Source organism: Tachyglossus aculeatus, chromosome X3 (assembly GCF_015852505.1).
Source record: "Tachyglossus aculeatus isolate mTacAcu1 chromosome X3, mTacAcu1.pri, whole genome shotgun sequence".
Classification (NCBI taxonomy): Eukaryota; Metazoa; Chordata; class Mammalia; order Monotremata; family Tachyglossidae; genus Tachyglossus; species Tachyglossus aculeatus.
The window spans coordinates 26,548,299-26,563,992 of NC_052099.1; the positions used below are offsets into that span (position 1 = coordinate 26,548,299).

The 15,694-nt window shown below is 44.0% G+C and overlaps 1 protein-coding gene across 1 annotated transcript in view; it reads right to left on the reverse strand.

Annotated features, from left to right (window-relative positions):
• Window positions 1-1,390: 1,390 nt before the first annotated feature.
• Window positions 1,391-15,694, reverse strand: part of SRD5A1 (steroid 5 alpha-reductase 1) — a 30,666-nt gene continuing 16,362 nt past the window's right edge. Inside the window, exons 3-5 of the mRNA XM_038770285.1 lie at window positions 10,841-10,942; window positions 7,482-7,632; window positions 1,391-1,689 (exon numbers count right to left, since the gene is read on the reverse strand). Coding sequence (XP_038626213.1) covers window positions 1,623-1,689; window positions 7,482-7,632; window positions 10,841-10,942 — 320 coding nt within the window. The 3' untranslated portion in view covers window positions 1,391-1,622. The remainder of the gene's footprint in view (window positions 1,690-7,481; window positions 7,633-10,840; window positions 10,943-15,694) is intronic.

Here is a 15,694-nt window from a genome sequence, read left to right on the forward strand (position 1 = left end):
CTTAGAACAGTGCTTGACACATAGTAAGCGCTTAACAAATACTATCATTATTATTAATAGTAGTATTAGTATTAATATAGTGATGATATGGATATATTAATAATATATTGATATTAATATAGCTACTCATTCAATCGTATTTATTGAGCGCTTACTGTGTGCAGAGCATTGTACTAAGCACTTGATATTAATAATAATAATATCAATAATAGTAATAATGGTACATTCGGTTGTTTCTTTGAGAGTTTTTGGCGAGTGACACCATTTCAGGAGGGATCAAAGGTATTTTTTCCCCTTCCATTTTCATTGGGTTTTGTATTTGGGGGCAGGACTGGGAATTCCAAATGCGGAAAGGGCAGCAGCAGGGACAGAGGTCAAGAGAACTAGCGCCCAGAATACAGGAGTAATATAAACCTTGCCATTAAATCAGATATTCCCGCAGTCACAATAAGAGGTAGATAACAAATGAATCACTCCCATTTATCTCCACAGACGCAGCCATTTAGACACTGAAAAGTGAAGTGGCTGTCAAGGTCAGAGAAGCAGCGTGACCTAGTGGATGGAGCAAGGGCCTGGGAAGCAGAAGGACTTGGTTCCAATCCCGGCTCCACCGCTGATCTGCTGTGTGACCTTGAGCAAGTCACTGAACCTCTCTTTGCTTCAGTTACCTCACCTGTAAAATGGGGATTAAGACTGGGACCCGGATTAGAGAAGCAGCGTGGCTCAGTGGAAAGAGCCTGGTCGGGCTTGGGGGCCGGAGGTCATGGATTCGAATCCCACCCCGCCACCTGTCAGCTGTGTGACTTTGGGCAAGTCACTTCACTTCTCCGGGCCTCAGTTACTTCATCTGTAAAATGGGGATTAAGATTGTGAGCCCCATGTGGGACGATCTGATCACCCTGTACCCCCCCAACGCTTAGAGCAGTGCTTTGCACATAGTAAGCGCTTAACAAATACCATCATCATTATTATTATTATTACTATTATGTCCAACCTGATTAGTTTATATTCTATCTACCCCCAGCACTTAGTACAGTGTCCGGCACATAGTAAGTGCTTAACAAATACCACTGAAAAACAAAAAAACAAGATCACCCTGCAAAGTCAATGGCCAGGTTGATCGATCAATCAATCAATTGAATTCATTGAGCACTTAATGTGTTCAGAGGACTGTACTAAGCACTTGGTAGAGTACATTATAACATTATTACTGAGCTGGTGGACGAATTCCCTGCCCATGAGTCTACAGTCTGGAGGAGAACTGGAAGTTTGAGCTTTACTAGCAGGTCCAGGGCCATGCTGTCTTCCAGCCTGATACTCTATCATCATCATCATCAATCGTATTTATTGAGCGCTTACTATGTGCAGAGCACTGTACTAAGCGCTTGGGAAGTACAAATTGGCAACATATAGAGACAGTCCCTACCCAACAGTGGGCTCACAGTCTAAAAACTCTAAAAACTCTATTGTTATTACCCAGAAAAGGTTTTTGTTACTCTGGGAAAACACCTGCAGATTATTGTAGGTGGTTGTGGTCCAGAAGTGTGCTTCCCCAGAGAGATTCCAAAGCAAATGTCAAACTTGTAAGCTTAGGATATACCAAAATTTCACCCTTATCATGATTAAAACACAAATGGAATTAAAGCTTTCCTGAAAGTTGGGTAGTCTTCAAATTTCTCAAGATACCACCTAAAAAAAACAAACAATGAAAATTAGTACTGCTGCGTTAAACCAATTGTCAACTTCCAATATAGGGCAACCCCGCCCCAGACAACTCTTCTTTCTGAAACCCATTTTGCAAGTCCTCCCTCTCCAAATGGTTCTTAAATACATGCGATCAGGGTGGGTGGCACAGGAGCCAGCTTTTCATTTCTGAGCCAGAGCCCGAAAAGCGGGTGGGGACTTTGTGGGGGGAAATGAGGACAGGGAGGGACATCATTTGGGGTCTTTTTGGCCCTGCTTGGAAGCTCTCAGATCTTGCCGGAGGCCTGGGTTGAGCAAGTCTGGGAGCCCAGGTCCTCCAACGGTGGAGGCCACCACACTGGTTGTTTCTGTGGTGGGTGGGGAGGGAAAACGAGCTGCAGGCTACGGTGGTCCAGAGTCCCTCAGGGTCCTTTTCAATAAAGGGATCTTCAGGGAAGAGGCCTGAGGTGGCACAGGATCCCTCTCAGGAAGCGACAGGAAAGTCTCCCCGGAAGCTGACTGGCTCCAGTGAGGTAGGCTATTATCCAGGTTGGGAGGAGACCAATCGACCAAAGACAAAATCTTGTGTATATTTGTCCATATAGAGAAGCAGTGTGGCTCAGTGGAAAGAGCCCGGGCTTTGGAGTCAGCGGTCATGGGTTCAAATCCCTGCTCCGCCAATTGTCAGTTGTGTGACTTCGGGCAAGTCACTTCACTTCTCTGTGCCTCAGTTACCTCATCTGGAAAATGGGGATTAAGACTGTGAGCCTCCCGTGGGAAAACCTGATCACCTTGTAACCTCCCCAGTGCTTAGAACAGTGCTTTGCACATAGTAAGCACTTAATAAATGCCATTCTTATTATTATTACTCTATTTTATTAATGATGTGCATATAGCTATAATTCTATTTAGTCTGATGGTATTGACATCTCTCTACTTGTTTTGTTCTGTTGTCTGTCTCCCCCTTCTAGACTGTGAGCCCATTGTTGGGTAGGGACCGTCTCTCTACGTTGCCAAATTGTACTTCCCAAGCGCTTAGTACAGTACTCTGCACACAGTAAGCGCTCAATAAATACAATTGATTGATTGATTAGTACAGTACTCTGCACACAGTAAGTGCTCAATAAATACGATTGAATGAATGAGTGAAAATCAATCAATCAAAATTTAAAAGATCAAGTGAAATCTGCACTGGGGGTTTTAGTCCAGGACTGCGATTATGGTGCAATGGGAATATTTGGTTTGTGGAGGTAGGGTATTCATGACCACACTGTTAGACTGGCAGATTGGTTGTTTCAGAGAGCTAAAGAGGTCAAGAGAGAGGTGGTATTGCCTTGTTAAGCAATGATTTTGTACCTGCTCAAAGATGGAGTAAGCACGTACAGAGTATCTAGGTGAAAAGTGAAAAGAATAAAGGTAACATCATGGAAAGAATCTAACAGAAACTTCCAAACCAGGGCCCCTAGTTGATTGATGGCAGATAGGGTCTTCTACAATCAACCTGCTTGGGTCAGGATCTGTTGGTGATTAGGACCTTTAACTACCCAGATGATCAGATACGGTTTTTAGACTCATTTGGCAACAATTTCCTCATCTGAAAATAAATGAATCCGCTATTTATCGAGTTGATTCTTATAAAGAAAGGAAAGAACATGGGGCTGGGAGTCAACAGACCTGGGTTTCAGACCTAATTCTGTCATTTTCTGGCTGTGTGACCTTGGGCAAGTCACTCAACCTCTTTAAAAGTCAGTTTCTTCATCTGCAAAATGGGATTAAAATACCTGATCTCCCTCAGACTCTGAACCCTACACGGGGTAGGGGCAGTATCTTACATCTACTCCAGTGCTTATCACAGTGTTTGGCACATAGTAAGCACTCACCTATCTACGTTTTTTGTCACCTGTCTACTCGTTTTGTTTTGTTGTCTGTCTCCCGCTTCTAGACTGTGAGTCCGTTGTTGGGTACGGACTGTCTCTATCTATTGCCGAATTGTACTTTCCAAGTGTGTAGTACAGTGCTCTGCACACAGTAAGCACTCATTAAATACAACTGAGTGAATGAATGAACTTAACAAATATAGTCTCAGTTTTTACGATCGTTATTAGGTTGATGGGAATCTTAGTAGGAGCAATCACAAACACGTAAGGGAAGGTAGAAGGGAACCCAGAAGGAGAAACGAAATAAACTAAAGGAAAGAAAATTTTTATTTCCAGGAGAAAAAAATTGCTGTGGCCAAACAACCTAAGAAAATTGGCTATTCTTCAAAATGACAGCTCTGCAACCTTATGAATAAACTACGCTGGAGCTCAAGGAGGGCAAAAAGAGTAGCTTGATATTGAGTGGATTAAAGCTAAAACTCTAATAACTTTAAAGTCAAATGGGAAAGTTAAAAAGTAGCAATTAGATCTCATCACCAAAGAGGAATATGCACAGATAGCACAACTCTGCAGAATAAGTTCATTCATTCATTCAATCGTATTTATTGAACGCTTACTGTGTGCAGAGCACTGTACTAAGTGCTTGGAAAGTCCATTTTGGCAACCGATTAGAGGCAATCCCTACCCAACAACGGGCTCACAGTTTAGAAGGGGGAGACAGGCAAAAAAGCAAGTCGATAGGCATCAATAGCATCAAAATGGATAAATAGAATTATAGATCTATACACATCATTAATAAAATAAATAGAATAATAAACATGTACAAATATACACAAGTGTTGTGGGGCGGGGAAGGGGGTAGAGGAGAGGGAGGGAGTCGAGGCGATGGGGAGGGGAGGAGGAGCAGAGGAAAAGGGGGGCTCAGTCTGGGAAGGCCTCCTGGAGGAGGTGAGCTCTCAGTAGGGTTTTGAAGCGGGGAAGAGAGCTAGCTTGGTGGATGTGAGGAGGGAGGGCATTCCGGGCCAGGGGGAGGACGTGGGCCGGGGGTTGACGGCGGGATGGGCGAGAACGAGGCCCAGTGAGGAGATTAGCGGCAGAGGAGCGGAGAGTGCGGGCTGGGCTGGAGAAGGAGAGAAGGGAGGTGAGGTAGGAGGGGGCAAGGGGATGGACAGCTTTGAAGCCAATAGTGTACCACTGGTTGATTGATATCCGACAGACAATTAATCTCCCCACCTTCAAAGCCTTATTGAAGACACATCTCTTTCAAGAAACCTTCCACTAAGCCCCCATTTCCTCTTCTGCTACTCGCTTTAGTGTTGCCCTTCACTTGGATTTGCTCCCTTTACTCACCCCCAAAGCATTTATGTACCTATCCGTAATTTACTTATGCATATTAACGCCTGTTTCCTCCTCTAGACTGGAAGCTTGTTGTGGGAAGGGAATGTGTCTGCCAGGTCTGTTTATATTGGTATATTGCACTCTCCCAAGCACTTAGTACAGTGCTCTGCATACAGTAAGCACTCAGTAAATACAGTTGATTGATTAACTGATTAGACAAAATGCTCTAATAAGAACCTGGCCAAAGCAGAGCACAGCAGAAGGAATACTCCCAGGGGGCTTTTTATAATGTTAAGGATTTTTGTCCTGAATCCTTCTTAGTCAAAACCTCCCAATGGGGAAGTTACTCCATTATAGTAAGCTAAGCAATGGAAACAACCCCTTCGAATCATTACAACCCCCTCTCCTGACCCCACAGCACTTGTGTATATATGTACATATCTATAATTCTATTTATGCATAATTAATGCCCGTCTACTTGTTTTGGTGTGTATATATCTATTATTCTATTGATTTATATTGATGCCCGTTTACTTGCTTTGATGTCTGTCTCCCCCCTTCTAGACTGTAAACCCGGCGTGGTCAGGGATCGTCTCTTTTTATTGCTGAACTGTACTTTCCAAGCACTCAGTCCAGTGCTCTGCACACAGTAGGCGCTCACTAAATATGACTGAATGAATGAATGAATGCATGAACTGTTATAAAATCGGTGCTCCACTGAACTAAATGGTAAGCAGCTGGAGACTGTCCTTATGTGAAAGATAGCAAAGGCCGTTCAACCCCCTTTCTCTTTCTATGTACGAGAGCTGGTCTAAGCCACCTGAATGGACAGGGAATGTGTCTTTTTAATGTTACTTTGTACCCTCCCAAGCACCTAGCACAGTGCTCTGTACACAGTAAGCACTCAATAAATATACCGAATGGATGAATGAAAGTTCAGGCCAGCTCCACCCCGCCATTCCCCCCGCCCCCATACTCTACACACAGTAAGCGATCAATAAATGCAATTGAATGAATGAATGCTTCCAGTGGTCTGGACTCTGCTGGGAGGTTGGGTTTTTTGGCCACCAAGGTGATAAGTTCACCCTCCCTGGGGGTGGAGCGTAGCTCTGGCGGGAACTGGGCAAGAGCAACTGTGACTTTTTGGAGTGAGCACGGCTTGGAAGAGCAGGCCTGATTCCTGTCCTGAGAGACCTGGCCGGAGCCACGGCTTCAGATAGGTCGTTTCTCACTCCCTCTCCAAGCTGTTATCTGGGATAGAAAGGAAAGTTACAGTGGAGTTTTTCTGATGGTCTAAAGCTGTTTTCATTCAGGACTGACTCTAGCCAGATTTTTCTATGCATGTCAATCCCATACTTATTTGCTGTGAATTCTCCTAGGGAAAAAAAAAAATCCAACAATATGCATCCTGCTCTCCCTGCAGGTAAAAAGCAATGCAAATGCAATGACAGATATCTGAGTTGGAAATCTGAGCCCTGGCTAGCTGGATTGATTTTTTAAAAATCAGATTTTCCAGTACATGTGAGGGCAGGACTATCTGAATAGAGCTGAACAGCCAAAGGTTTGGTTTTACACAAGCCCCCAGGCTTAATTCGTTTAGATTATCATCTTTCTGTTGAACAAGATGAGGATTTTAAACAGCTCTTTGGAAAACCACTGTCTAAATACTTATGTTAAGATGCCATTACTCCACAAAATCCTTCCTCACAGAGATCTGCTATTTGCCTTGTTAAAATATCTCTAAAGTTTTACATGTGTCCTGGAGTTTTCTCTTTCAAGTAAACAACGGCTAAAGAAAATATAACCCCAATTCAGATCCTGAATTTACCTTCTGTCATGGATTAGCAGGGACTGGGAAATGGAGGAGAGAGAGGGAACTTGAGACAGAGAAATGAAGAGAAGTAAGGGTCTGCGAGTCCAGAAATCAACCTCAACTCACAGACAAAAGACAAAAGATGGACAAAGGACAAACCAAATTCTGAAGCCACTGCTGCCTATTTAGCCGAAAGTTCCTCCTTTCTTGCAACTATGTCCTTTTCTGTAACCGTTTACTCCTCTACTAGACTCCCTTACTTTCTACCTCATTTACGATTTAGGTGATAGAAAAGCTCACAGTCCACGTGGCTCAGTGCACGAGCTTGGGAGTCAGAGGTCATGGGTTCCAATCCCTGCTTCGCCAATTGTCAGCTGTGTGACTTTGGGCAAGTCACTTCACCTCTCTGTGCCTGTGACCTCATCTGTAAAATGGGGATGAAGATTGTGAGCCCCACACAGAACAACCTGATCACCTTGTATCCTCCCCAGCGCTTAGGACAGTGCTTTGCACATAGTAAGCGCTTAACAAATGCCATCGTTTTTATTATTCCAAACTTACACTATACCTCTGAAATAAAAAAATTCAGTGGCCCTTCGCGTTGATTGGCTAACGGTAAAATGAGCAAATTTCAAAGGGACTAAGACGATCAATAACATTACATGGTAAAATATCTTTTGCAGGTTCACAGCACAATTGTCTTCTTTTTAATCCCCTGTAGGTATAAAAACAAAACCTAGAAAAGCCCGCTGAAAGCGTAGAAGACCTACCGATGATGATGTTGGGCTCTTCTGGTGAGAAAACAAGCGGAGAAAAAGGCAAAAGCAGCGCTTTCAATAGACCAGCTGGCAAGTGCATAACCACACCATTCTACTATCTCTCCAAAGAAATTGGCTCCGCTGACATATTCAAACAGGCCTCCTAGGACAATTGAAAACACACACACACACACACAGACACAGACAAACCATAAAAAGCCACTTAAATGGAAACCCTCATTGTGCAAAAATAAAATGGCATCTGCTGCTGAGCAGATGGGTTGCAGTTACGGCCCTGAAGATTAACCCACTTCGGAGAATTAGCAATTGATTAGGTCAATCTTTGCTTCTCAGAATGTTTCACGACTGAGGCTCGGTCTTCACTTCAGCTTCCCCATTTCTACCACCTCGGTGAGCTGCCATATGTTCTCTTGGCTGGCTTGGTCTGTGACAACGTAGAGCTTTAAGGGTAAGACAGAGGTAGTAGAAGCTCTGCCCCATTTCTCTCCACAGTGCAGCATGGCACAGATGATAGAGCCCATGCCTCGGAGTCATGGGTTCTAATTCCGGCTCCACCACTTGTCTGCTGTGTGACCTCGGGAAAGTCTTTTTACTTCTCTGGGCCTCAGCTACCTTATCTGTAAAATGGGGATTGAGACTGTGAGCCCCACACGGGGCAGGGACTGTGTCCAACCTGATTTGCTTGTATCCACCCCAGCACTTAGTACAGTGCCTGGTACATAGGAAGCGCTTAACAAATACCATAATGATTATTATTATTTCCCTCTGTCCCCCAAGTTTGCCTTATTCTCACTGCTTAGTCCCCCCATCGCAATGGTCACCCTGGCCATAGTGGGGGGGGATCCACAGGGGCCCCTACTTCCAGCACACTGTCGGTTAGTGGTCTGGCACATAGTAAGTGCTTAACGAATCCCATCATTATTATTTTGAGGCAGTTCCCGGCAGGGAAATAACATGGGCACCCGAGCAGACATCTTCCCTGGGCAGGAAAGAGTGTTTCCTCCTAGGGCTAAGCGTCTCCTTTTGGCAGGTCCAGGCTGGCATGTGCGCTTAGCAAAGTGGGGAGGTAGTCATTTCAAAAGTAGGTCCCTATAAATTCTAGTCACCGCCCTTTGAGGTTGTTATCTATCTCTCACTATATATTGCTGTATGTCTATAAATATAGATATCCATAGCTACAGCTATAAAATATAGATATATAAATAAAGATAGATATCTATCTAACATCAGGTGAGGCCCGAGTAAATTGGCCAGTAAATAAGCATGGAATTGACATGCTAAGAAAAATCTGCCTAGAATCCTGAATGAAAATATCTTTCCGCGATCAGAACTTGAACCCTTTAGCTGCACTGAACCAATTACTACTTAAAACTAAAACTGGACTGCTTAAATCTACAGGGATTAGCTTGTATCTACCCCAGCGCTTGACACATAGAAAGCGCTTAACAAATACCGTTGTTATTATTATTATTATTAGTCATATTGGGAATGAGAGGGAATCAATTGGCAGCCCATGGGGAAATATTTTACCTGTTCCTTGTTTTAGGCAGAATTAGGAAAATCTAAGGCTACAGATTGCCCAGTTGCAAATTTCACACCTGATAGACATAACTCCCAAGCAGCCTAAAGGAGCCCAGAATAGGAACGGCTTCTTCTGGAATAAGGAGTTTTGAGTTAGTTATGATAGGCATTAAGTGATTACGATGCGTCAAGCACTGTGCTAAGCCCTGGGTTATCAAAAGGATAACCCAATCAAGACCTGATTCCTGTTTCATATGGCTCAAAATCTGAGACAGGAAGAGCAGGTAGCTTATCCACATTTTACAGAGGAAGAAACTGAGGCACAGAGAAGGGCCACTGGTCTGTGGCACTAGTTGGGGTCACTCAGCAGGTCAGTGACCTACCATCCCTAATTTTCCCTCTACAGTCCTACCGTCCCCCTCAGTACCCTATAACGGACCTCTCGTTGATAAACTTCTCCAAGCACTACTAGGACTTTTTGATATTTTCATCATGCATAACCTTCCATAAGGTGTGAAAAAGTGGTTCTTTCATTTGCCTTAAACCTTCTGTGAGTGTTTCCTTGTTATATTGTTGCGGGGAGCTGGTGAACTCCAATTCTGGGTTTGCTCTTCCCCAACATTTGTGGCGTTATTACTTCAATCGTGTCCCCCTTTTAGCCTCTGTCATGCCGAAACAGAAGACCTCTAGTCTTTTCAGTTTATCCTCCTATGGACGTTGTTTTGTCCACCTCCAATAACCTTGGTAGCCGTTCTCTGTGCCTTCTCCAGCTAGCTCTATTCTGTACTTCAGGAAGAACTGCGTGCGTGGAGCTACCACAGATCTGTAGAATGACCAAATTGTGTCTTTGTTGTCTTCCTTCCACTTCCTGATGGAAGCCCAGCAATTGGCTGGTCTTTCTGGCTGCCACCAAACTGTGGGTTTCAAAAGAAACTTTTAGACTGTGAGCCCACTGTTGGGTAGGGACTGTCTCTATATGTTGCCAATTTGTACTTCCCAAGCGCTTAGTACAGTGCTCTGCACACAGTAAGCGCTCAATAAATACGATTGACGATGATGATGATGAAAAGAAGGCAGGCCTGAAGCGAAACCAAACCGAACCACCCAATCTGCACATCTCGCTCCTCTACTGCCAACCTACTTTCTGTAGCTCACTCTTGTCTATCTTACCTCCGACCCCTTGCCGTGTCCTCCCTCTGGCCTGGACCTCCTTCTCCATTCATATCTGGTAGACCACTATTCTCCCCATTTTCAAAGCCCTATTAAAATCACATCTCCTCCAAGAGGCCTTGGCATCTAAGGCCTCATTTCGCCTCTCACCCTCCCCTCAGTGTTACCTGTGCATTTGGCCGTGAACCTCTTAAACTCTTTGAAATTCACTCCAGCCCCACAGAACTTAAGCACATATCCTTATACTCTATGTTTCCCCCGGCAGTCATTTATTATAATGACTCCCCGTTGCCTGTAAGCTCCTTGTTGGCAATGACTGTGTCACCATCTCTATTCCACTGTGCTTTCCCAAGTGCTCAGCACAGTGCTCTGCACACATTAAACACTCAATAAATATCACTGATTGACTGATTCATTGAATCTTTTTATTGGGAAAAATCAACTAACTAAAGAGGGGAAATCTTGGTCCCCTGAAATCCAGTCAATTGTACCAATAATGAAGAAAGATAATAAATCTTGTTAGACCACGTTAACAAGGTCGATCTGATATGGTTGAAAGTTACCCTGAAAATCTGTGATAGTTTCTGAAGAAGTTCACCCAAATTTTAGCGATGCTCCGTGCCAGACTGAAAGCTAATCTTCTCCGGCATTTGACTCACCCCTTGGTATCTTGTACTCCGTTTCGCCTGGTTTTCTCAGGTTTCTCAGAATGTGATCTGAGTGGATGTTAATTAACATGCCAATCAGCCACATAAGAAAACCTACAGAGGTAAAGAAACACAAACAAAAAACTCTTTTGGTTAAAAGGGAATAAGCAATGGCATATTTTCTAAGCAGACACATGGAATGATATCTCTGTCACAGTAACTGCAGAGGTCCCACCAAGTTGAGTTCATTTGTTCATGCATTCAATCGTATCTATTGAGCGTTTACTGTGTGCAGAGCACTGCACTAAACGCTTGGAAATTACAATTCGGCAACATATAGAGACAGGCCCTACCCAACAACGGGCTCACAGTCTAGAAGGGAGGGGGGGGGAGACGGCAAAACAGAACAAGTAGACAGGTGTAAATACCATAAAAATAAATAGAATTATAGATATGTATACATTATCAATAAAATAGAGTAATAAATCTGTACAAATATACACAAGTGCTGTGGGGAGGGGAAGGTGGTAGGGCCGAGGGAGGGAGAGGGGGTGATGGGGAGGGGAGGAGGAGCAGAGGTCCTTCTGACGCAGGTCCATGAAGCCACGCTGCTTCTCAAATCTAACGCACTGTATCCTTCCTAATCTTCTGGGACGTCTAAGCTGCCCTAGACACTGTGGACCATTTCCTTTTCCTGGGAACCCTAATTACATTTGATTTTCCTGACACGGTTCTCTCCTGGTTCTCCTTTTGCCTCCGACTCACCCTTCTCAGTCTCTTTCACCAACTCTTTTTCGGATTCCCACTCCCAAACCAGGGATGTCTTTAAGGCTGTCTGGATCCCCTTCTTTTCTAAACCCACTCCCTTGGGTAGCTTATCAACTTCCACAACTTCAACTACCCCCATCAAGGGCAAATATGGCTAGTGCCTTTTCAGGTATGCCCTCTGAGGACCACTTCTTCGGTCCAAGTCTAATGGGCTATCCTGCTGAAATCTTAAGGGGGCCTCACCCTCAGACATCTAAATGAGCTTTCCCACAACACAGAGCTCACTGAGGGACCACCATAAGATCTCAAAGATGCCACTACAATAACCACCTTCAAGAAAAAAGGGAAGACACCTGCCTGTGGAAAAAAAAAGGGAAATTTTCCCATTTCCCATTGCTGGTGAGAATCTAGCCAGAGCCCTTCCGAATGAACTACTGAAGAATACGGTCAACACTGCAATACGGAAGTCATAGTGAGGTTTCCATCCAAATCACAGCACAGTAGACGCAGTCTGCGCAGAACAACGGATTCGGGAAAAGAACAGAGGATATTACTGATTTTGTAAAAAACATTAGCATGTTTGTCGATTTTACCAAGGTGTAAGATACCATAGAGAGATCTGGTCCTTTGGGAATTGTTAAGCAAATTCAGTTGTCCCGAGAAATTCATTCAGACTCTTAAGCTAGTTCAATAAGGGATGGTTAGTCAGGTTAGGGTTGGTGTAATCCTATCTGACTCATCAGGTTTTCATGTTCCACCTGGCACTAGAACATGTTTCTGATCCATTGGGAAACTCTTGCAGCTCAATGGATTAAGAGTACCATCAAAAGGTATTGAGATGATGAATCAAGAGTGCTGATGACTGTACTCTAAAGACACAAACACAAAGCAACATTCAAATGATCAGGAATCAGGCTGGAAATGGAAGTCATGTCCCAGCCTATGCCTGGGAAATCCTCCAGCTGACCAAAGGTTCCCATCAGCAGCACAGAATTCAAAACAGTCAATGAGTTCTGCCACTTCGGCAGTACGTGCTGTCCGGTGATGCACGGATAAACTGGAACAGAAAACTGAATCAGAAAGGCCATGTCGTGAAGGCAGAACCGACAGGATTTTGTGACAGTCAGTGTGTGGGTTGAATGAGAGCGATGAGTCAAGGACAGTGTCTTTGTGAGAAGGGAGGATGGAAATGCTGCCTTCAGTGATAGGAAAGTCATGGAAGGGCAGGGTTCGGGTGGCATTTATTGAGTGCAGCACAATAGAGTTGGTAGACATGAACCCTGCTCTCAAGGGGCTTACAGTTTAGAGGGAGAGGCAGACATTAAAATAAATTACAGACAGGGAAAATGGCAGGGTATATGTACATAAGCTCTTTGGGGCTGTGGATGGGGTTGGATAGCGAGCATTCAAAGGGTACAGATCGAAGTACAGAAGGCCAAACCGCAGGGAAAGCTGCCAGAAAACTAACCTGGAGCTCTTTCCAGGATTGGGTGGATAAGACATCCAGAGCCTTCCTCTCCTCTCTTCCCCTCCCTGCCTCCCCTTCTCGAGCAGGAGACTGGCCCAAGCCTACCAAAGCCACATTAGAAATGTGTAAAGGATTTAAATTGGGAAGTATCCCAAGCCTTTCCACCACTGGAGCCCCTTTCTTCTCCTACCCCACCCACCAACATCCAGGGGTCCCCCCAGTTTGGCAGGGACGTGAGGCTTCCAATAACTGGGGACCTTGTCCCCAGAGTCATGGGCAGTGAGCAGAAGTTCTAGACTTTGAACTGTATAAAATGGTCGGCACAGTCTGAACTCCCTGAACAGCTGAGCAGAGAGGGACTCGTTTGCCTCTAATGGGCCCTTCTGCACTGACCTGCTTGGGTAGTTTGGTTTTTCTGTTCTTTGGTATTTACACTGTGTTCTTTCTGTGTTTGTTTATATAAACTTATCTTTCGCTCTGTGTATTCACTCCTCCCTTAGATTTCAGTTCCTTGTGGACAATCAATCCATCAAGGGTATTTATTGAGCGCCTGTGTGCAGAGCACTGTACTAAGCACCTGGGAAAGCACAAAACAACCAAGTTATAGACACGTTTACTGTCCACAAGAAGCTTGCTTACAGTTTAGAGGGGGAGACAGAGAGTAAAATAAATCAGGGATATGTACCCAAGTGCGGTGAAGCTAAGGGTGGAGTGACTATCAAGTGCTTAAAGGCTACAGAATCAAGTTGGAACCATTTCTTTTATTCTTTCATATGATTTACATAAGTTGGAAAGGTTGGGATTAGTCCAATGTACAAAAAAGGAACTTAAGAGTTGATGTTGGTAAGGATGCCGATGCTTCCTTGTCTTCAAGGGTGCTGGGCAAGGACTTTTCTGATCTCCCTATAATGGAATCAATTGCTAAACATTTACCAAAACTAAAATTAAGAACAAGTTATGTCATTCGATGGGACGAAAAAAATCTTCGGGTATTGGAGGATCAGTCCATCAAAATGCTTCGGCGAGGAATTAATTATTACTGATGTATGGACTTTTGACAGATCTGTGCAGGATTCTTTAAAGCAAAAGACAGGAGGTGCACAAAAAGTTCACCAAATTTTTTCAGTGATGGCTTTCGATTATAAAGGTGGTATTGAAGGAGAGGAGATTGTTGGTTGAGGAAATCAATCAATCACTGGAATTTATTAAGTGATTAATGTGTGCAGACCACTTTACTAAGTGGTTGGAAAAGTACAATACAATAGATTTGATATAGGTGGTCCCTGCCCACAAGGAGCTTCAATTGTATTTATTGAGGGCTTACCGTGTGCAGAGCATTTTGCCAAGTGCTTGGAAAGTGCAATTCAGCAATAGAGACAATCCCCGCCCACAGCGGGCTTCTAGTCTAGAAGGGGATGGGCGGGGGGGGGGGGGGGCGGGGAGGGGATGAGGGGAACAACAGACATTTGAACAAGTAAGCAGTCATCAATAAAAATATAAATAAATAGAATTATAGATGTACATATACACATCAAAACAAGTAAACAGGCATCAATGACAACAATATAAATAAACAGAATTATAGATCTACATATACACACAAAAACAAGTAAACGGGCATTAATTAAATGAACAGAATTTTAGATATGTACACATATACACAAGTGCTGTGGGGAGGGAGCCTGGAAGTATAGTTCCTTGTCTCTTAAGTAAATGACAAAAAATGACTTAAGGTCTCCAAATGTGGGCTCCGGCTGGAAATAAGAGGATCCTCATCTCCCTCCGGACCTAAATCTGCAGCAGCTCGGTCGGCCAAAGATGATAATGGTAACAATAACAAAAGCAGAAATAATAACGATGGTATTTGTTAGGTGCTTACTTTGAGCCAAGCACTGTATAAGCACTGGGGTAGATACAAGATAATCAGATCCCACATGGGGGTCACAGTAGGAGGGAGAACAGGATTGATACTCCATTTTGCAGAAGAGGGAAATGAGGCACAGGGAAGTTCAATGACTTGCCCAAGGTCACGCGGCAGGTAGGTGGCCGAGTCGGGATTAGAACCCAGGTTCTCTGACTCCCAAGCCCTTGATCTTTCCACTAGGCCACTCTGCTTCTCCGTCTAACCAAAAGGAGTCCATTTTCACTTTAACATATAGCAAGGGATACATTCTGTCTACTCTCCTGGCCAGAGTTTAGATTAAGATGCTATCAACATTTTTAAGGTACGTTTGGCTCCTCAGGGGATATACCATTAATCAGCCACATTTGAGGATTTACGGTTTCCCACACCAGTCCCCTGCATTCCTGCAGAAGACCAAAGTGTCGTGGTAAAGGATAATCTGGATAACCAGTCCCTGAAAGGAAGTGTTCAATGAAGCGGCAGGGCCACTGGGGAAGGGAGGGGGGAGGACGGGATTCATCTACTTTATCTCCTAATCAGGGGAAATTTCCCAGGTGGTTTCTCGAAAATGCAAAGGAAGGAGGAGCTAGAAGCGGGCATCAGCTTAGAGATATAATAATCCTAAAGTAGGAGTTGAAAGGAAAAAAGGAACTGAGTTATTTCTCCAAAGAGTGCTCCGATTTAATTCATCACGAAGGGCAAGACTGTTTCAATTATTCAGTGAAAA